The sequence below is a fragment of the Callithrix jacchus genome, chromosome 3, assembly GCF_049354715.1.
Source record: "Callithrix jacchus isolate 240 chromosome 3, calJac240_pri, whole genome shotgun sequence".
Lineage (NCBI taxonomy): Eukaryota > Metazoa > Chordata > Mammalia > Primates > Cebidae > Callithrix > Callithrix jacchus.
In genome coordinates this window covers 87,423,249-87,444,851 of record NC_133504.1, presented here as the reverse complement: position 1 = coordinate 87,444,851, position 21,603 = coordinate 87,423,249, and the positions used below count along the sequence as shown (strand labels likewise).

The following is a 21,603-nucleotide window of genomic DNA, read 5'->3' as shown; positions in this document are numbered from 1 at the left end:
TGGTTTTCGTGGATCTGCCTACTCTGCCATTTCCACGGTCATCACTTGCACTGCACACCCTCCTGTGTGCCACCCTCCCTTTCCAGGATGTTGTCATTCTGCTTAACATTACCCTAGTTCTTTCTCTCTAAAATGCCACCCTTATATGCCTGAGTTTGTAATAAAATTTTAGGGTAAAATAAAATTTAGGGTATCAATTGGGGATTATGTCACAGCACAATTATAGTAGGTAATTATGCTGACTGAAACATTTGGCTTCTGTTTTACTTCATTTATTTATTTTTGAGACAGGATCTTGTTCTGTCACTCAGACTGGATTACAGTGGGATGATCATAGCTGCCTGCAGCCTCAAACTCCTGGGCTCAAGCAATCTTCTTGCCTCAGCCTTCCAAAGTACTGGGATTACATGTGTGAACCCCCAGACTCAGCCAGCTTCCTTGTTCTTGAACATCCTTTGGTTACTCTTACTATCAGAAGGTCCCAGCAGCCACTCCCATTGTGCTGTGGGTTTCTTTTTCACTTTTTCGGAATAGCCTAGTTTCCTTGTCTGAGTAGGTTCAGTAAAACCGCTTTTCTTATTTTACTATTCAGAACGATTTAATTCTATCTCACTACCATCTATCCCAGTCATTGATATCATTTACCTTTGCATCAGTCCCTCAGGAGGTTCTGAAACAAAAAATAAGGAAGGGATACTTTTTATCCCTCAGGCAGAAATCTACCTCCAGCTCTTAAAAATTTATCCCAGTTGCACATACTTCATTTAGTTTTGAAAACGTAATTTAAAACTACATGAATACTAATTATACTATCTGTTAGAGTAACCATATAAAATGGTTACTTCTCAGCAAGCAGAATTTTAAAATTCCACTTTCTTTTATAAACAAATATTTTAAGTTCTGAAATTTTCATGAATTTGAGATTAACCCTTTTTTAAATGCTGTTTCTTAAAGCACCGAAGGCAACTTTGTTTTTGGAAGACTGTGCAATAAAAGAAAGAGGCTCTTTTCAGGAATGGAAAAGGGAGCTGAAATATTTCTTATTTTTCAAAAAAGTAATTTTTCTAATTATAAAGTAATATATATATTCATTTTAAATAAAAAAAAGAAAAAGAAAAATTTGGAATTCTGAAATTCAGAAATGTATAAAATGGTATCACCAGTAATCTTACTAGCCAATGATAGCAACGATTAACTATTTGATACATGTACTGCAAGATCGTTTAGTCATATATATAAGCAGGTATAAGTATGCATTTATGTATGTATGCATATAAACACACATATGCCTGTGTTTTTCTTCAATAAAAACAAAATTGTAGTAAGGACTTCATTTCAATAAATATGTCATTTCAATAGCTACATACTAGTTCAATTTTGGATATACAATAATCTAACCAGTGTCTTATTTTTATTTTTATTTTGAGACAGAGTCTCCCTCTGTCACTAGGCTGGAGTGCAGTGGCATGATCTCGGCTCACTGCAACTTCTGCCTCCCAGGTTCAAGCAATACTCCTGCCTCAGTCTCTCAAGTAGCTGGGACTACAGGCACGCACCACCAGGCCCAGCTATTTTTTATTTTTTGTATTTTTAGTAGAAACAGGATTTCACCATGTTGACCAGGATGGTCTCGATCTCTATCTCATGATCCTCCTGCCTCGGCCTCCCAAAGTGCTGGGACTACAGGCGTGAGCCACCACTCCTGGCTTCCAGTGTCTCATTCATAAGCATTTAGTTATTTCCATTTGTTCTCTATTACAAACATTGCAATGATGATGCCAACTATTTTAGAAGTTACAAAAATCTTAAACTGTGTTTTCTTAAGTATTTCTTTAAATATTTTCTTCTACAAGCTGGCATTAAGACAAGATAGTTTTGGATTGCCACCAAAGTTGGCAATCATCCGTAAGTATCTAAAATGTTTTAAACATGTTTCACCTTAATAGACAACACTCTAACTTCACTATGACATGTCATTTCAGTTTTGAGTACCTTTGTACTCCACAAAGCCTTCATTATGATCAAATTGATTCATTTATCTTGAGGGGCCTTGTGCTTTGCTGCCTTCCTATGGCAGCACTTGCTGCTTTTCCTGGCTGGAAAAGCTGGAAATCATTCCTTTCTCACCACTGATCACTTGTAATCCAGAATTAAAGGTTCAGCTCAAATCCTACTTGATCCATAATCTCTTCATGACCTCTCAGCATGAAGTGATTTGTCCTCTCATTAGTCTTTTACTACATATTTGTATCACTTTTGGCAATTAAATATATGCTGTCTTGTAACTTGTATTTTTGTGTGTTCAGATGTTTCAAATTTGCTTATTATTTCCCCTTTCTATAATTATAGAGTGTACTAAAAGGCTGTTGAAGGAAGAGATCAGTCTCACTATCTTCCTAGCACTGTATCTTATACACAGGAGGCACTTGGTAAATATTTTTGATTCACTACACAGTAAATCACAGCCTTGTATTAGTAATACTCTTGTTCAGTTCAATATCTCTGCATATATAAGCATATAAAAAGAACTATTTTTAAAAAAACTCTTTTATCAATATACTAACATAAAACATTTGTTGCTGACTATAGAGTGGCATTGTTGGTAACTGAACTATGTAATATTTAAGTCAAAATTATATATTTAAAATTATTTTCTATATTTTTACAACTTTTAAACTATTAATTAAATCATTTGCATAAATATTGATTTACTTACCTGGCAAAAACTTAAGTGGAAGCACAAAAATAACAGAAAAACATGAAGAAGCATGTTGGAGGTGTTCGGGGTCTCTGTCTCTGCTGAGAACTCTTTTCCACCCCAGGTATTCTTCTGAAATTTAATTTTTAACCTCTGAAAAAATATTTCAAAAGAACAAGCCTCCTGAAGAGCTTTGTACTTTTGAACTCTGAAAGAAAGTGGCTGAAATCCAGAGATTTACCGTAACTGAAACCAAAAAATGGCCCTCCCAGTGAAGAGCTGAGCAAGGTGACCAATAGGAATTTGTTTTCACCAGAAGAGACTGATTTTCCCCCACCCTGTTAATGAGCAATGCTTCCATTATGTATTCTGGGGAAGAAAGACATTATACTGGAAGCAAATTTTTTGATTTTTTTTGTAAAATAAAAATAAAATTTTTAAACTTAAGGTTGAAGACTAGGAGACAGTAAGACTAAAAGTAGAGCATCATGAAGGATATGTAAAATACATTTAAAACTCTCAGAAACCAGCTTCTTTACCATGCATTTGTTGGGCTGTAATCAAATTTTATTTTTGGAGTACAAGAAATTTTAAAAACAAGTATTCTTGACCTAGTATCAACTATCATGCAGGATTTATCTGTCTGTGAAATAAGTCTGTGATAGCAGCAATGCTGATACAGTTTGGGTTCACCAGAAGCAGAGACTTGAGACAGAGTGAGCATGGGGTAAAAGTGTTTGTTAGGGATCAACACCTGTACAAGGAAGGGAGGGGAAGCAGTCTTAAGCCAAGGGAGAAGTTGAACTGGAGTGTGATCTGTCACGGTGTCCCTGGGTTCAGTATAAATGGCTGAGCTGTTATATTATGTCTTGCTCAGTCCCCTACTATATGTTGCCCAGGAAGGGCATACATACACTTAGGAGAGGCAGTTTTCTGTAGCTGATGCAGACACGGAAGGATCTGACACTTATGTACTATCAGGAGGAGGTATCTTCTGACTATATTCTTTACAGCCAGAAGCCAGGTGGCAAGACCCTCCTTGACAGGGGATCTGGGAAACTCATCTCTGTGTCTTTCAGAGTACATACTTGCACCTTTTAGATCAATGTTCCATATGTACTCTAAGAGTGGCTCCTTAAAATTTTCAGTGGGCCTCTATTCTTGAAAGAAAACTGAGAAGAGGGAGTTAGTGGGAAAAACTACAGCTCCTACCTTTGCAGTTGATCTTGGGGCTCACCCTCGTCCCCCCTCATACCCATTTTAGATTCCCTTTACCCTGACCTCCCACCTCTGCTGGTCTCAGTGACTTACTTGACGACATGATCCACAATCTCTTTTAGGAGTGGTGTGAACTCCTGGTTACCTTTTACTTCTTAAGCAAAAGTTGCCATTTGTATCCCTACTGTCACAAGATGCAGGCCGGACAGGTGGCTCACTCCTGTAATCCCAGCACTTTGGGAGGCCAAAGCAGGAGGATTACTTGAGGCTAGGAGTTTGAGATGAGCCTGGGCAACACAAGGAGAGGTTGATGCTGCAGTTAGCCATGACTGGACCACTGCACTCCAGCCTGAGTGACAAAGAGACCCTCTCTTAAAAAGGAACCCCCCAAGAAAGATACCCCAGTAGGTTATGTGGGTTGCACACATCTTTCTCACTGCCCACATCATAGTAACAGCAGCCCTACTTCCTAGGAATGAGAAGGGTCAATTACCCCTGTGGATTATGACTCTCTTTCTTTCTTGCTGATCCCTAGATACAAAGAGCTCAGTGTACACCAGGCAATGGCTCTAGTTTATAATTCCATGGGATTCTTGCTGTGGCCCTGGTGAAAGTACAGTCCTTTGGAGAACAAGACCAGGAACCCTGCAGAGTCTACAGTTGTGGAGACAAGATGCACAAAGCCTCCAATTGGTCAATGGGAGTGATGGTAAGTATGGTCATTCTTGCCTTTATTCTTTGGTTCCCAGACCCATGTATTCTTCCTATTGGGAATACGATGCTATATGAAGGTCTTTGACTGAATGTATATACGGCTTACTGGAGTACAGCACTCTATTCTCACGGTTTTGCATTTAACTGGCACCTCAGCTCTGCCCATGCCAACATTCTATCAGTCCACCAGCTTCTGAGGGGTGTGGTATGTGATATGACCAGGGGATTGTATGGTCACAGGCCCAGTCCTGGGTCTGCTTTGCTGGAAAGTGGACACAAAGATCCCATCCTTGTCTGACAGGATATGATCTTCACTAGAGGATGATAATTCTCTGGATTATGGTGCCAACGGAGGACCTGCAGTCAGGAAAGGCATATCCATACCTCAAATATATGTTTATTCCTGTAAGAATGGACCACTGACCCTTCAAAGAGTGAAGAAATCAGATGTCGTTAATTTGCCATTAAGTGACTAGTTGGTCTCTTAATGAATTGTGCCATCTTGTGGGTGCAGTATTAGTGTCAGCTGCTGTCAGGTTGGGTATTTGTTAATGATGGAAGATAAGCTTTGTTGAGTCAAAATGGCCGAGCCACTTTGTGGGTTATTTTGTGCCTTTTCTCTGGTGGATGCTTTCTGGTAGGCATTAACATGTGATATAAAGATTTTTATACTTCATGCCCACTCCTATGTGTACATGTATCCATTTTAGGTTCCCTTCACTCTGACCTCCCACCTCTGCTGGTCTCAGTAACATACTCAATGACATGACCCACAATCTCTTTCAGGAGTTCTCTTTCAATGAGCCCTTGGTTACCATTTGCTTCTCAGGCCAAAGTTGCTGTTTGTATCCAGAACTTTTTGCTCTTGATTTTTGAATATTTTCATTTCAGGAACAAAAGACGGTCAGGAAATCAATATTGCCTGTGATTCCATATAAAGTCTAACCTCAGGCCACCTCTCTTTCCACACAAAGTGGATGATCAGGTGCAGCTCTGCCCACTGGGAGGACTTTCTCTCACCACTGTCTTTCAAAACAACTCCAAAGTGTGGCTGTAATGCAGTCTCTATTTTCAATTTGTACCTATATACTGGGTCAACACATCTGCAAACAAAAGGTGAACTTTCCTCTCTTTCTTCAGCTGGTCATACCAGATTCCTCAGAGAGCTATAGGTGTGAGCTGAGGAAGGGGCATCAGTGCAACTGTTTGGTTGCTGGGGACAGGGGGCAGTCTGGGCTACCTGCTACCTGCTTATGCACCTTGCTCATACCTCTGGTCCTGTTTGTGTTTGGCTCTGGATGTCACACTTCTATCTTACAATACATTTTTGCTAGGCTTGCTTGACCTTACACTTTGCAGGTCCATTTGGACTTAGATGATAATGGGCAGTTCTGGCAATATGGTGATGTAGTGTCCTATGATTCATTAATCTACATTTATCAGGAACCAGTAATACACAAATTGGTTTTCAAAAGGTATACCATTCTCTGCTGCAGATGGCATGGTCTTGGTCCAGAACCCTGAGGTCCTCCTATATTGCGGTTCTCTCACAGGATCCTCCTCAAACACCACACAGCATTCTTCCCCCATCAATGAGACTTCTGATGCCATAGAGTCTGCTGGACCACTGCAGAAGCCTTTTCTGCTTTGGCAGCTGGAGCAGTATTCGCTAGTGCAGAATATTTGCCCCCAGAGTCCAAAGCCTCACCAGGTTTTGTGCTTCTTTCTTTGTTAAAGGAAGTATAAGATACAATAATTTGTCTTTTACATTAGAGAGGATGTTCTAGCAGGTTCCTGAACACTGGTTTCCTAAAAATTTTACTGATATGCCAGGCTTTATCTCCTACCCTCTGGAGCATGTGTTTATCAAAGTATTTAGCATGCTCATCTCCTCTGATGAAGATAATGCTATCAGTGGAAAAACAACCAGAATGTCTTATGGGAAATCCAGATGATCCAGATCTCTGCATATTACATTATTTCAGAAGGTGGCAGATAAGGCCTGGAGAAAATGTTAAATGTATATGTTGCCCATTCCATGTGAATGAGAACTGTTTTTGATCCTTTCTGGTTAAAATGTCCCCTCTCTCTTGCTCCTACTCCAGCCACATAATGTGTGTTTCCGTTTGCCTTCCGCTATGGATATAAGTTTCCTGAGGCCTCCCCAGAACCTGAGCAGATGACAGCATCATGCTTTCTGTACTGCCTGTGGAACCATGAGCCAATTAAACCTATTTTCTTTATAAATTATCCAATCTCAGGTATTTCTTGATAGCAGTGCAAGAAAGGACTAATACAGCGGTTAACAAAAGGAAAATGTAAACTGCTTATGAGGACTGACACTTCATTCAGTTTAAGTCTCTTTCCTCCTATGATTGCAATGAAAATAAATATAAAAATAAAAGTAATTCCACTGCACCACTGAAAAATGAGGAAGGATTCATTAATGGAATATAAACAGTGAAGAATTACTAGAATACATATAGCAGACAGGAAAAGATTAACTGCAAAACTTAAAGGAGTTTAAGAAGTGTCAAATTCATGTAAGTGTCTTGTTGGTCTCCTTGATGAATTGTACCATCTTGTGGGGGCAATATTAGTGTCAGCTGCTGTCAGGTTGGGTATAAAAAAGACCACAGAATAAACAGAATCTGAGAGAAGTGATGGACTCAGTAATTAACAAATAAAAGGAAGAACATTTGAGCCAGTGTCCCACATGGGGGCACTTGAGCATTTATCCCAGGCAAAGCCTATAGTAATGCTCTCTGTAGCACATGTTCTAACCCAGAACTCCTTGAGTGGACACTAAGGCAGAAGCAGAAAAGCATTTTAGATGACACTAACGTCCATGAAGTTGAGGGAGTCTCTGCACTTAAGAGGCAAGCCATAGGCAAAGAGGCCCCGTATCCCACCATTCTCCTGCACAGTCATTGAAAGCAGAGCTCTATTATCAGAATCTGCAAAAACAAAATGTGCAACACAACAAAAAGGCCAACCTCACTTATGAATATAGATGCAAAAATTCTAAACAAAATATTAGCAAACCAATACAAACAAAATCTTAAGCAGTACTCGGTAGTCTTACTGTTAATAATAATACTTATTTGATAACATATATATGGAGGCTAAGGCAAGTGATTATGCTAATGTCATAAGAATTTCAGGGCAAGACAGACACAAGTTTAAATTCAAAGAAACAGAAACTCTGTAGTCTTAACTTTGAATTGAAAATATCACTGTGAACCACAGTTCTTTTTTCTTTCTAAAAATAATTACCTTCTAGTTGTCCATTGTACTGATAGGGTCTACAAGTCATAACAATCCAGAGCAAAGAGCCAGATTGTCTTCTCTACATATCATTTTCCACTTAAAAAACCAAGGCTCTTTGGAGAATGAGCTGATTCCATGTCTGAGGCTTAAAATGTAAAAGAAATATTTTGTACCAGAAAGCAAGAAAGACATCAAAGGCTAGTTGGTGGTATTAAAAGACTTGAAGGGGCTCTCACAAGCCAAAGATGAAATATTTTAAGCATTATAAGGAACAATGAGAGGAAAAAATTGAAATAAAAATATTAAAAAAGGAAATTTATTTCAGTTAATAATTGCAAAATAAATGATAGAATTATCATATTACTATTTTGCAATACCTTATGAGTCAATTGATGATCACCAACAGCTGCTAACATTAGGTGAGAAGCTGGCAGGGAACTAATATGTCAATGAGGCTGAAAACACTGATCCCACTGATTAATCTCATTCCCAGAGAGAAACAACCAGACATTATGTGCCTCCCCAAGGGACGTCTGGAAGTATTCTTGCAGGAGAAAAAAAAAGAAGAACCTGAACACAATCAAGTCTCTAGATCTTACTATCAATTAACTAATAGTTTATGGGAAATACAGAGGATAGAAAAACAATGTATACCACTATGAGGATGTAATCAATGACAAAGTGGGGAATTATACATGACAAAAGACTCAGTTTTTTCAACAAGTAAATGCCATGGGAAGAAAAAACAAAACAGGGAGAGGAAACTGACACAGAATAAAAGAGACTTAAGAGATATATCAATAAAATATAATGTATGGACCTTGTTTGGATCTCAATTTGATTGATCCAACTATTTAAAGACATTTTGAAATAACCTGGGAAAATTTCACATGGACTAGATATTTGCTAATACTAAGAAAATATTATTTTTGAGATGGAGTCTCGCTCTGTCGCCCAGGCTGGAGTGCAATGGTGAAATCTTGGCTCACTGCAACCTCTGCCTCCCGGGTTCAAGTGATTCTCCTGCCTTAGCCTCCCAAGTAGCTGGGACTACAGGAGCCTACCACCAGGCCAGCTAAGTTTTGTATTTTCAGTAGAGACGGGGTTTCACCATGTTGGCCAGACTGGTCTTGAACTCCTGACCTCAGGTGATCTGCCTGCCTCAGCCTTTCAAGGTGCTGGGATTACAGGCGTGAGCCACCGTGCCCAGCCTGATTTGTGCATCTACAAGTTTTGGATTTCTGAGAAAGAAGAGCAGCTTGACATTTATAGGAAAGTAATAAACATTTTTGACATACTTTTAAACTTTTTCTTCAAGTTTTTTCTTTTTTTTTTTGGTTGCAGAAAGTTGATTTTATTCAGGTAGAGAAAAGAGAAGCAAAGGAGAAGAGAAAGACTTCCACAAAGAGTGTGGAAGGGGATTCCAGAGGGGAAATCCCAGAAGGGAAAGGGAGCTCCCACCATGCGGGAGGGGATTCCAGAGAGCTGGAAATCCCTCAAGCAAGTTTTTTCTTATTGAGTAGTTATGAAGAGCAAAGACAGAAAGCATCTCATTTCAGTTCAAAATGAAATCTGTGTGTGATAATCTCAAGTCAAACTCAGAATTGAGCAGATACACAGCAAAAGACAACCAAAAACTTCACATTAAATAGGTAATTTTCATTTTTTTCTTTCAAAAGTAATACTTTTATGCATATATAGGCCCATAAAAGATCGACATTCATTAAAATCAAATTGCAACCTTTACTAAATTAAAAGAAAAAGAAAAAGTGAAGTTTCCTCTCTCACTTGTTTTTTGTTTGTTTGTTTTGAGACCAAGTCTTGCTCTGTTGTCCAGGATGGAGTGCAGTGGCGGATCTGGGCTCGCTGTAACCTCCACTTCTGGGGTTCAAGCGATTCTCCTGCCTCAGTCTCCTGAGTAGCTGCGATAAAAGGTGTGCATCACCATGCCCGGCTAATTTTTCTATTTTTAGTAGGGGGGCGGGGTTTCACCGTGTTGGCAAGGGTGGTCTCGAACTCCTGGCCTCAAGTGATCCAGCAGCCCCGGCCTCCTAAGGGCTGGGATTACAGGCGTGAGCCATTGCGCCCTGCCTACAAAGGTATTTTAAAATCCCATTTACAATAACCCCGTCAATTAGATAGGTACCAAGTTCAACCCTATTCTAAACACGAGGTAGTCAGCTGTGTCAAATATCAAGGTAAGGTCTCAGAGGATTTGGGTATAAAAGACTCCAACCACATTTAATAAATGGAAGGTCACTACCTTTATTTGTGAGAGAAGCTCTGGAGAATGTGGGGGAAGCTGATGTCAAATATAAAGGGCTTAAGGAGAGAAGAGGGAGAGGAGCATCGAGCACAGAGTGGTTCACAGCCTGTCGGTGCTTAAAACATACTTGAATGAATACCTGGTACAAAGATAAAAAAGATGGTTTGGTTTTCTATAATACAGCATAAAAAATTAAATAAACACACACATTGCTTTTCTTCCTCTAATCAGTGAGACCACAGAACAGAATAACAGGCACAGTTCAACCCACAATTGTGCGAAAATCAATAGGTCGAGAAAAAACAAGAAACTCAGATAAACGCTTCCGCCGGCTGTGACAGGTTCTGACACAGCCAGATCCACTGAAAAGAGTGCGGCTCAGAAACCTTAGAGACCCGTCTGCACAGTTGCTGAAGTTAGCAACAAACTGGTGAGCGCGGTTGGGGACAATTTCGTGAGAAGCAAGTGCGCCCCGTTAATCGGCACGAACCTTAAGAACCAACCTTGTTCCTGCAAGGTGCTTTCGTTCCGGCAGTCAGCGCTGGAACCAAACTGGCACCCGCCCCGCCCCCGGTAGAGAGGGCGGATCTCTAACGCCAACTATCTCCAAGAGCAACATTGCCGCAGCACTTCCGGGATGTCGTGCTGCGAAGGACGCCGCTATTGTACGTCACTTCCGCTGCTCCACTCTAGGCACTTTGACCTCATGGTTGTAAATTAGTCGTTAAGGTTCGATATTATTCCACTCTTCCAGCACTGAAGACTGTTTTGGAACCAAGTGTTGCTGGTTCCGCCGGTGACTGGCTTTTTTTTTTTTTTGGCTTGCCAAAAAAAAGTGGGTTTAAAAAAAAAAACTCTGGCGGTACGGTAGCCGAGGAGGTTCCAGTGCTGCGGAAGTACCCAGCGGGTGGGTGTGTGCGCGCGCAAGGCCAGGGCCAGAGGTGCACGTGGCGCCGGTGAGTTGCCGTAGAAGCCGGAGGATCTGAAAATGCTGGACGCGGAACCCAGCTGCCAGAGGGAGGGAGGAAGGAAGGGGATACGGTGTGAAGACCTTGCTGTCTGTGTGAGGAGGAGTTACTAATCCTGGGGCGGCCAGGCTGGTCTGTGGTCGGTCGGCGTTCCGGAGACTCATGGGGAAGTAAACTCTTCACCCTAGAGGTTGGTCACTGGCGGTCTGACCGTGGGTGACGTGACAGGGCTGCTATTGTCCCTTTCTGACTGCGGCTCCAAGGGGTTGGAGTGTACTCAGAGGCTACAGTGATCAGAAGATAACTGCTCATTTTTTTTCACCAGGGAGGAGAGAGAATGTCTTTTCGAGGCGGAGGTCGTGGAGGCTTTAATCGAGGTGGTGGAAGTGGCGGCTTCAACCGTGGCAGCAGCAGCAACCACTTCCGAGGTGGAGGCGGAGGCGGTGGCGGAGGCGGCGGCAATTTCAGAGGCGGCGGCAGGGGAGGATTTGGCCGAGGGGGTGGCCGCGGAGGCTTTAACAAAGGCCAAGATCAAGGACCTCCAGAACGTGTAGTCTGTATGTAGTCTTCAACATTTAGCCTATTTGAAGGAGTAGAGGTGGGTTGTGGGTTTGTGTTATTAGTCAGCAAGTTTGGGATACACAAGCCTGTGTGGAAAATGATGTAAACTGACTTATAATCGTACAGTACATGTAAAGGTGGGATGGGGAGATGAAGAAAGCTGTGGGATACTTAAAATGCATCATGGAGGTGGAACTTGAGGGTTCACAAGAAGATATTAAAGATAGCAAGTGAATACTTATCCTTAATTCCCTGATTTTACAGATGAGAAAACCGTGATTCAGAGTTAATTTTTTTTGCTAGGGTCTTAAGGTTAGTGATAAGTTATCAGTTAGTGATACAGCTGAAATACAGGCTGGGTGCGGTGTCTCACACCTGAAGCCAGGAGTTAGAGACCAGCCTGGACAATAAGCAAGAGACCCTGTCTGTACAGAAAAGAAAGAAATACAAAGCCAAGTATTCTGAGTCCACAGCCCATGCTTTCGTTACTACTCAAAAGTTGGTAAGTGAGAAAAAAATTTGCTTGAGAGGGAAACTGCCAGTGAGGAAGTCGAGAAAAAGACCCATTTAGGGCAGTTTTCGAGTAATTAACAATGAGATTGGAATGGAAGTCACAGAAAGTAAAGCCTACTACATTAAAGATGAGAGAGGATGAACAGTGTCTAGTTAAGGAGGATTTGAAAGGAGCAGTGTCTAGAATAAAAGGTCCCAGCCCAGAAGCTGTTGCACCAGTCCATACGTGAGGCATTGAGAGCCTGATTCAGGATGGTCACAGTGAGGAAAAAGAGGAAGGGTTAGATAGGAAAGATTTCAAAGGAAACAAAATCAGTAGAACTTAGCTAATACTGGCAATAAAAAGTTTCAGGTTTTGAGCTTGGGCGATGGGAATGGAGAGTTGGTTTTGCAGGAATGTGGTAAGTATTTAAGTTTGGGTGATACTCTAGTTAGTTAGAAATAAAGGTAGTTATTTTGAGACTCCAGATGTCCTTTAAAAAAATGAATCATTGTTAAAGAGTTGGTAGTGGGAATGTGAAAGTTGAAAGGCAAGAGAAAAAAAAAAAGAACAAAGTCTGATTCAGTGGGGGTTGAAGACAAGGAAGAATCAGAAGAAAGAAGCAGAGTTTTGAATCAGATAATACGTTATAATAAGATAACTGTTTAGGTTGAATGGTCTCAGTGTGCCAGGCACTATTCTAAGCACTTGACATTTGTTATTCCATTTAGTCCTTACAATACTCTTTTAGGTGTAGATATACATGATATGGTATTAGTGCATACTAAAGATGAGACACTGAATTAGAGAGAGGGTGGGTGACTTCTCTTAGGTCACAGAGCTAGTGTGTTGTGGAGTCTGTAAACCAGCCCAGGAAGTCCACACTCTTAATGACTGTGGTCTTCTGCCTCACAGGAGAGCAGATATGGTGAAGTGCTGGTAGCCAAAAAGAAAGCTTCCAGGAGAAGTTCGTCAGTATCATTTGAAATAGTTCTATGTTTTAACATTTTCTTGTTCTATTTCAGTGTTAGGAGAGTTCCTCCATCCCTGTGAAGATGACATAGTTTGTAAATGTACCACAGATGAAAATAAAGTGCCTTATTTCAATGCTCCTGTTTACTTAGAAAACAAAGAACAAATTGGAAAAGTGGATGAAATATTTGGACAACTTAGAGATTTTGTATCCTTTTTAATTGGAAGACTGAATAATATTCAAAGGTTGCTATTTGTATTTTTCTGAGGCAGTTAAGTATAAATTAAACTTGTTTTATTTAATTAGACAGGATTGCTACATACTGGACCATGAAGGAGAATCAAGGGGAGGATGTATTCATCCATAGGTATTAAAATGACAGACCCTAGAAAGGTGAGGTTTTTTTTGGGAAAGTTCTAGAAATGATGGCCATTTGGATAAGTCCTACAGGATTAAGTTGGTTGATTTGGATATAGTGGTGCCTCTGGAAATGTAGAATTAGAAGTTGTTTGGTGCCCCCACTACTGTGGAAACTCTTCTCTCCTCTTCCTCTTCCTCTTTCTCTTTTTTTGAGATAGATACTCTGTTGCCCAGGCTGAAGTGCAGTGGCACGATCTCAGCTCACTGCAACCTCTGTCTCCTGGGTTTGAGCAATTCTCATACCTCAGTTTTTCAAGTAGCTGGGATTACAGGTGAGTACCACCTTGCCCAGCTAATTTTGGTGTTTTTAGTAGAGATGGGGTTTTACCATGTTGGCCAGGCTGGTCTCAAACTCCTGGCCTCAAGTGATCGACCTGCCTTGGCCTCCTAAAGTATTGGGTTTGCAGGCATGAGCCACCACGCCCAGCCCCCTGGAAACTCATTTTTTATTTTTCATATATATATGTCCATGTATTCTAATCTTGTTTTTGAAATTATACATAAATTCATAAGGTTCGATATTACCTTTCATCTTAATTGCTAATTTGTTCCTTAATGAAAGTAATAGTATTTTTCAGTTAAATTGTCAGAAAATATGAAGGCTTCATCCTTTAAAAAACTGCAGAAGGTGAGTCATACTTACGTTACTTGGGATCCTTGGTTTTATAAGGGAATGACCTATCTTAGGAAAGTACTACTTAGGGCACTTGAGACTTCCCCAGTATATCACTAGTAAAGCTCTTAAACTGAAATGTTCTGTGCTATAAATATTGAACATACTAATCTTTAAAAGTAATTTATTTGATACAACCTTTTAGAAAGTAAAAATTACAGATTTTGCTCATATTAACAAGATCTGTAACCGCTAGAGTAAGAGATTTCGTTTATGTAAAACTCATATTGAAAAACTTTAATGACCAAACACTCTAGGTAAAATCTTACGTTATTTGAGAGAACGTAGGTACTGAATGATTTCCCAAGACATCAACAGCATATGCTGTGAAAGAAAACTACAGGTTGCCATGAGAAACTGTAGTGCCACCAACTTTAGTAATGTTTCCTGAAAAAGTGAGCTTGAAGCTTAGGCCTGATTGTTGACTAGAAGTGATTTCCACACCTGGTTGCATGTCAGAGTTATCTTGGGGAGCTTTTAAGAAGATGTACTTCAAGTTTCCACTTGAGGAAATTTGACCTAGGAGCTCTTAAGTAGGGTTCAGGATTCAGTTGTAAAAAGGAAAAGCACTTGGATAGTTTTGATGTAGTTAGGCAAATACTTGAGAGGCGCTGAGCTAGTCAAAGAGAAAGAGGAAAGTACATTCCAAGTAGAGAAAAGAGTATATGCAGTCTCCGAGACAGCAAGCAACTGAAAGGAAATAAAAAGGCAAATGTATAGGTTGGGAAGGAAGCATTTAGGAGAGGTTGGGAAAGTTGTGAATTAAGACCAGAGAGGTAGGAGGGGGCTTGATTCACTTAAGCCTTCAGGTCATAGGAAAGAGTTTAGACTTTAGTTTCAATTGTGTTTTGCTTTTTTTCTTGAGGCAGCGTTTCACTCTCGTTGCCAAGGCTGGAGTGCGACAGCATGATCACGGCTCACTGTAACTTCTGCCTCGCAGGTTCAAGTGATTCTCCTGTCTCAGCCTCCTGAGTAGCTGGGACTACAGGCATATGCCACCATGCCCGGCTAATTTTGTATTTTAAGTAGAGATGGGGTTTCTCCATGTTGGTCAGGCTAGTCTCGAACTCCCCACCTCAGGTGATCCGCCTGCCTCGGCCTCCCAAAGTGCTGGGATTACAGGTGTTAGCCACCACTCCCGGCCATGTTTTATTTTTGAATAATGGGATAATACAGTTAGTTGTATGCTTCAGAAGAACACTGGGAAGATAAAAAAGCACCTTGGGAAGAGGGCAATATTGTGTGAGGGGACAGGTAGGAGGTTATAATAGTTGTTCTAACTATAAAAAGTGGGTGGATTTATGAAAGGTACAGGAAGTAGAATCAACAGGATGGATATTGAAGAAGGGAAAAATATCACCATCTTTCAGATGTCTGATGTCAACATCTTTGTGGGTGATGGTATCGTTTAATGAAATGGGCAACAATGCAGAAGAGGAGGGTTGGGGAAAGATAATGAGTTCGGTTTTGGACATAGTGAGGTGAAGGTACTTGTGAGATGGTCAAATCGTCAGGAGTTTAAAGGAAGAGTCTAGACTGGAGATAGAATTGGGAATTTGTTAAGTATACAGACAGTACATGAAACAGTGTAGGAAGAAAGAATGAGAGGAAAAGAGCACCTATGAAGTTTTGGGACACCTCCTAAAGCTAAATGTCTGTTACTGGAAACTCAGTTAGTGGAAATTGCCAGTTTAAAAAAAAAAGGCAAACCACGAGCCTGCCATAAAAATGGTGTCACAAAAATTGAGAGTGTTTCCAGGAGAGACTGCTCAGCTGTGGCAAAATGCTGCAAAGTGTTCATTGGAAGACAGCCACGTAGACGTCAGGGAATCATGGAGCCAGTGCAGTAGTGGGCCCAGGAGCCAGAATGAAATGGGAAATGAGAAGGAGACAATAGCTTGTTGTTAGCTTATGCCTGCTAGTTGTGGAAACCTTGGCAAGTACTCACAGGAAATTGCTTCAGGTGTGCCTGGAGCTGTTGAGCCCAGAAAGAAACAATGCTGAGAAAGGATTTCCATTTTGTGACCTGAAAAAAAACTGCTGGTAATAGCCACTTAAATTGATTGGAATCCCTCTCCCTTTTCTCAGAATTATTTATTTGAGGGCTTATTATTTAGTTTTTTCGGTTTTTGTTTTTTAACTACAGGTATTAACTTGAGTACATTCTACCTCTCCCAGTTTCCATACCCCCTGCTATGTTGAGATTCAGCCCTCCTTACCCAGCCTGCGTTATTACGAAGTCTGTAGACCAGTGCCCTCTACTTGAACTTTCTGCAGTGATGGAAATCCCTGCCCAGTAAGGTAGCTCTTAGTGACATGTAGCTTTTGAGCACCTGAAGTGTGGCTCATGTAACTCAGGAACTGAATTTTTAATAATTAAATATAAGTAGCCACCTGTGGCTCATGGCTACCACATGGAACAGTGTAGATCTAGATAATATTTTGAGATGATGGGCTATGAAGGGAAGATGAATAATAAGGTGATAGCTAGAGAGGGATTCAGGTATCTTATTCTAAGTAATGTATCACAGTTTTGAAATCCTCATGTGTTTTGTGTAGAAGAACTATGATACAATATGCCCTTTACATTTCATTATCTGAGAAATGTCCTCTTTAGCCCCAATTATGGGATGGGTATAGTTTCTCTATATCCTTCATTACTTTGTGTGTTCAGAAAATAGTTACCCTTTTGATCTTTATTAAAGGCTTGAAACAGCTAGTTTGTGAATGCTTTATTTTGAATTTTAATGCTATGTTTTTTATTTTATTCAAGATAATGCTATGTTTTATTTTTCTTAAGGCAGTTCTTTTGAGTGGAAATGTTAAACCTATTTCTAAAGAGAAATGAGATTGAATTGGTCTTGATTTTTTTATATGCATACAATGCTTATTGTGTGCCAAATTGCAAGTGCCTTATATAGGTCACTTTTGATCATCACACAAACATGTGAGCTAGTTATGTATTCTCTACATTTTACAGATAAAAAAACTAAGGCAAACTGACACAGAAACAGAAAACCAAACACTGCATGTTCTCATTCATAAGTGGGAGTTGAACGATGAGAACACATGGACACATGGTGGGGAACATCACACACCCGGGCATGTTGGGGGGTGGGGGGCAAGGAGAGGGAGAGCACTGGGACAAATACCCAATGCATGCGGGCTTAAAACCTCGATGACAAGTGATAGGTGGAGCAAACCACCATGGCACATGTATACCTATGTAACAAACCTGCACATTCTGCACGTATATCCCAGAACTTAAAATTTAAAAAAAAAGATAAAAGAAAACTAAGGTAGTAAGAAATTAAGTGCTTACCCAGAGATACATTGTGGAAAGAATTAAATTGCAAAACGGAACCCAGTCAGTTTTGACTCTATCATGTAGCTTCTGAATTATTATACTGTCCCCCAAGTCATCACACTAATTGCTTCTATTATGTTTCCAGTTTTATATAGACCCATATAAGCTGCTGCCACTGCAGAGGTTTTTACCTCGACCTCCAGGTGAGAAAGGACCTCCAAGAGGTGGTGGCAGGGGAGGCCGAGGAGGAGGACGAGGAGGAGGTGGCAGAGGTGGTGGCAGAGGTGGTAAGTTACTTGGGGAAAATTTCTGTTGAGATTTTAGAGTCACAGCTAAATTCATATAGTACAATTTAGTTTTGAACATAGCAAACCTCCCTTATGGTAAAGCTGCTTTCAAATATTGACAGATTGTCCATAATAATAATGCTTCATTTCAACAACTTAAACAGAAAAAAAAAAATCTACTGTAGTATACTTTTGAGGGACTTTATTTCTTTGGGTTATTCATGTTTTCTTGGGCATTTTAATAAACCATAAAATCATCTTAATTTTATTATCATTGAGTATAGACTGCATGCTGAAAGCTGGTCATACCTTCTTTTAATTTCTTTGTATATTCTTCTAATCTCAGTGAAACCTTTTGAGATAGATGATATTTTTGTTTTATGAATGAGGAAAACGGAGACTTACAGAAATTAATTTGCCCCCATCAAACAATTGGCAGACCCAGAATTAAAATGCATATCTTCTGATGTCATGTCAAGAACTATTACTAATAAGTTCATTGCTGTGATCTCACTGTTTCCCCAAGGTTTTGGCACATTCATCATTAATTGGCAGCTAGGTGATGAGCAGGGCTCTGGGGAGTGGGGCTGCCATGTCCTGTGAGTAGGGGGAGGGCCAAAGTGGAAAGGGGGAGGAGCTGAAAGTTGGGCTTTTGTTATTGGATCAGAAAAAGAGAAGGAACGATTCGCTTTTGCGTCTCTCAATTTAATCATCATTTCACTCCATAAATGTACTTGTTTGGGTCCATATAGGTAGCAAGGAATATCTTTAAAAAATATCAACATATTTCTCCAATATTTTCAGGGGTACCTTCTTGAGAATTTGATGAATAGAGATTCCCCTATTCTCATTTGAGTATCATTTAACATTTCAAAAAATTCACAACTATCTTATTTTTAAAAAATCTTACCTATGTAGCTCAATTAGCCTTAACTATCATATTTATTATCATGCCCCCAGAGCAAAAGCACCCATAGGTGCCACCCTTTGTTCTTAGGATAAAAAGCCTTCATTCCATCAAACTATCCTTCGTTGAATCAAAAAGTCTTTATCATAAGCAAGAACTAAGGTGATAATTGTACATTTAACAAGACTGAATTATACTTTAAAGTAGCAGGTTTTCTAATTTATTGAAATGGAATACTTGTTTAAAAGGAATCTAGGGTTTTAGCCTGTTGCCAAGTTGGTAAACTACAGTCCCTCCATTTTTATCTTCTAAAATTTTTTCCATGATAAAATATGTGAATATTCATTGTAATTATAGTTATTGTATTGATGTTTGTAGGCTTATCAGCATAAGAGGTTATATAGTTAATAACTGTTCATGTTTATTATTTATATTATTTAAATATTTTGCATTATTATTTAATACATGTTTTTTAGGTGGTTTTAGAGGTGGAAGAGGAGGTGGAGGTGGGGGCTTCCGAGGAGGAAGAGGGGGAGGTGGTTTCAGAGGTGAGTATCTTAAAAAGTCTTTAAATTGCTTGATTTTTAGAATTGATACTAAACAGGCATTTTCTGTTTTTGTTTCAGTTTATTTTTCTCTGCTAGCAAGTATGTAGCACACCGTGATGTTCTTTGCTTAGCCTAATTTGTGGCTTTATTTTATATCACTTTTTGTTTTGCCTTTTCCTTTCAATTTTTTTCACCTAATTCTAATTTGGTTTTGCTTAATTATTAATTTAAAAAATGAAAGTGTAATATGAATGACAGTTAAATTGGGTAAAATATGTTTGCTAAACATTATAGAAACTAATGCTGATTTTAAACTTGAGTTTTAGGTTATAATACTATTAAGAAATCCATTTTCTGTGCCCTTAATACTTCAATTTTCTCTTAATTAGGGAGAGGACATTAAGTGAAATGGTTGACAGACATCACCAGTTGACTTCTGCATAAACCTGTGTCATCTGTTTCTACTGTGGATTGGAAACTTGTTTCTTGAGCAAGTCTTGAAGATCTTGGTCGTTTTATGACAATGGATCTAAAATGTCAGCATTATGCCAAGTACAACGGAATAGTGAATTTTGCTCTAAAAGAGCATGAACAAATCTTTTTAATGTTTTGTATAGTGCCTGGCACTCTGTGGGTGCTTAATAAATGGACAGGAGTTTTCATTTGAAGCATATTTGAATTTTTAAAATAAAGTGTTTATTCCCTTATTTAGAGTGTGTTTATTAAAGAAACCCATTTTTTGAAGTAGAAAGGAACAACTAAAGCTTAAACCCAGTGAATTGCAGATTAAAAAAAGGTTTCTTTTCAATCCTTTTTGATTCTATTTGATCTTTGAAAAAATAGGCTACTAGAGCAGTACTTTATTTACAAATTAATACCCCCTTTCAAAACCCTGGCCTTTTACATATGAGAACATAGCTCTGTGTTTCCCTTTTGTGTTTTAATACATAAATCCGTTAAGCTGTTTCTCTAATTGCATTTAATTATTGATTTAAAAATTTTCCATATTAGCAATGTATTGAAGGTGGAGTAGCTCTGTTTAAGTGAAAACTGTAGTTCAAGAAATTTCTAAAGAAACGGTCAATTTTTCTCAGCCAACATAAATGGAATATTAAAGGTTTTATTGAATGTTATTTCACTTTTACTTTTTTAAAGGGACTCTAAAAGTTTAAGGTGTTATTTACTATACGTGAATATCGATTGCATACCACATGTTCAAATTGCTGGGTAATGATGTTAAAAATGAAATTGGTTTTGGTCACTGTTGCTAGTAGCGTGTAAAGAAATGACCATGGTAGCAAGTTACAATGCCATGATACGGAGCTATTTACCCTGCTATTCATTTTGCACTTCTCAGAAGGAGTGATGTTTCTACATCATTTGTTAAATTTTCTAACATGCTTAACCCTTGAATGCTCATTTGAGGAGCATACAGTGTTGTCTATGTCAGTATTTGGGATTTTATCTCTTTTTTTAATTGATAGAATTGTAGCAGGATTAATAAATACATAGGCCATTAATATATATGATGAGTGAATGTGTTGAAAATTACAGTTTTTACAGGAATAGGCAGTTATGCTTTTACAGCTTAGGAGATCATTTGATTTAGAATTGTGGTGATGAAATTTTCATGGAGTGTAGGGCCAGAGTTTTTGCTCTTGGTTTGGAAAAGAAGTTAGTGAGCATTAGAGGGTGATGGCATTGTCCCAAGGGCAAATAGTAATAGTGCAACATTTCTACAGTTTTTTTTTTAAACATTAAAAATAAATCTATAATGGCAATGTTGGATAAAATGTGATCAGTAGACAAACCACTTGCAGATTTCATCTTTTAGCTTATATATATATATCTTTTGGTCATTGGTCATTGGCCATCTTTAAGCTATTATTTCGACATCGTTTCCCTTTTTTTCCTTATAGTTTCTGGTTTTTTTTTTTTTTTTTTGGAGACAGAGTTTTGCTCTTTTTGCCCAGGCTAGAGTGCAATGGCATGATCTTGGCTCACTGCAACCTCTGCCTCCTGGGTTCAAGTGATTCTTCTGCCTCAGCCTCCTGAGTAGCTGGGATTACAGGCATCTGCCAACATGCCCAGCTAATTTTTATATTTTTGGTAGAGATGGGGTTTCTCCATATTGGTCAGGCTGGTTTCAAACTCCTGACCTCAGGTGATCGCCAGCCTCGGCCACTCATAGTGCTGGGATTACAGGCATGAGCCACCGTGCCTGGCCTAGCTTCTGGGTTTTTTTTTTTTGAGGCATTTTATTTTGAATCAAATTCACTTTTTTTTTTTTTTTTGAGATG

General features: G+C 39.3%; 2 protein-coding genes across 21 annotated transcripts in view; one reads left to right on the top strand and one right to left on the bottom strand.

Annotated features, from left to right (window-relative positions):
* CFI (complement factor I) overlaps positions 1-10,822 on the bottom strand; it is a 91,236-nt gene extending 80,414 nt beyond the window's left edge. For 10 of the 16 annotated variants that reach the window (XM_035293127.3, XM_035293129.3, XM_035293128.3 and 7 more), the window contains exon 1: positions 2,717-2,908. In XM_035293127.3, the coding sequence (XP_035149018.1) occupies positions 2,717-2,770 (54 nt within the window). In that variant the 5' untranslated portion in view covers positions 2,771-2,908. Of the gene's footprint in view, positions 1-2,716; positions 2,909-10,656 lie in introns of those variants that run through there. The other 6 variants (XM_078366707.1, XM_078366709.1, XM_035293135.3 and 3 more) reach the window with 2 other exon arrangements.
* Positions 10,823-11,081: 259 nt separating this feature from the next.
* On the top strand, positions 11,082-20,010 carry GAR1 (GAR1 ribonucleoprotein). Of its 5 annotated transcripts, XR_013532991.1 has the most exons (8): positions 11,082-11,229; positions 11,460-11,691; positions 13,214-13,368; positions 14,150-14,209; positions 16,433-16,555; positions 17,707-17,848; positions 19,232-19,303; positions 19,693-20,010. XR_013532991.1 is itself a non-coding variant. In XM_008992855.4 (7 exons), exons 2-7 carry the CDS (start codon positions 11,472-11,474, stop codon positions 19,704-19,706), a joined length of 663 nt encoding a protein of 220 aa, XP_008991103.3. In that variant the 5' UTR covers positions 11,082-11,122; positions 11,460-11,471; the 3' UTR covers positions 19,707-20,010. The 5 variants fall into 5 exon arrangements, 4 of the variants coding, with proteins under 4 accessions (XP_008991103.3, XP_035149028.2, XP_017825831.3 ...); XM_008992855.4 differs by lacking the exon at positions 16,433-16,555 and having other exon boundaries at positions 11,082-11,122; XM_035293137.3 differs by lacking the exon at positions 16,433-16,555 and having other exon boundaries at positions 11,082-11,207.
* The last annotated feature ends 1,593 nt before the right edge of the window (positions 20,011-21,603 follow it).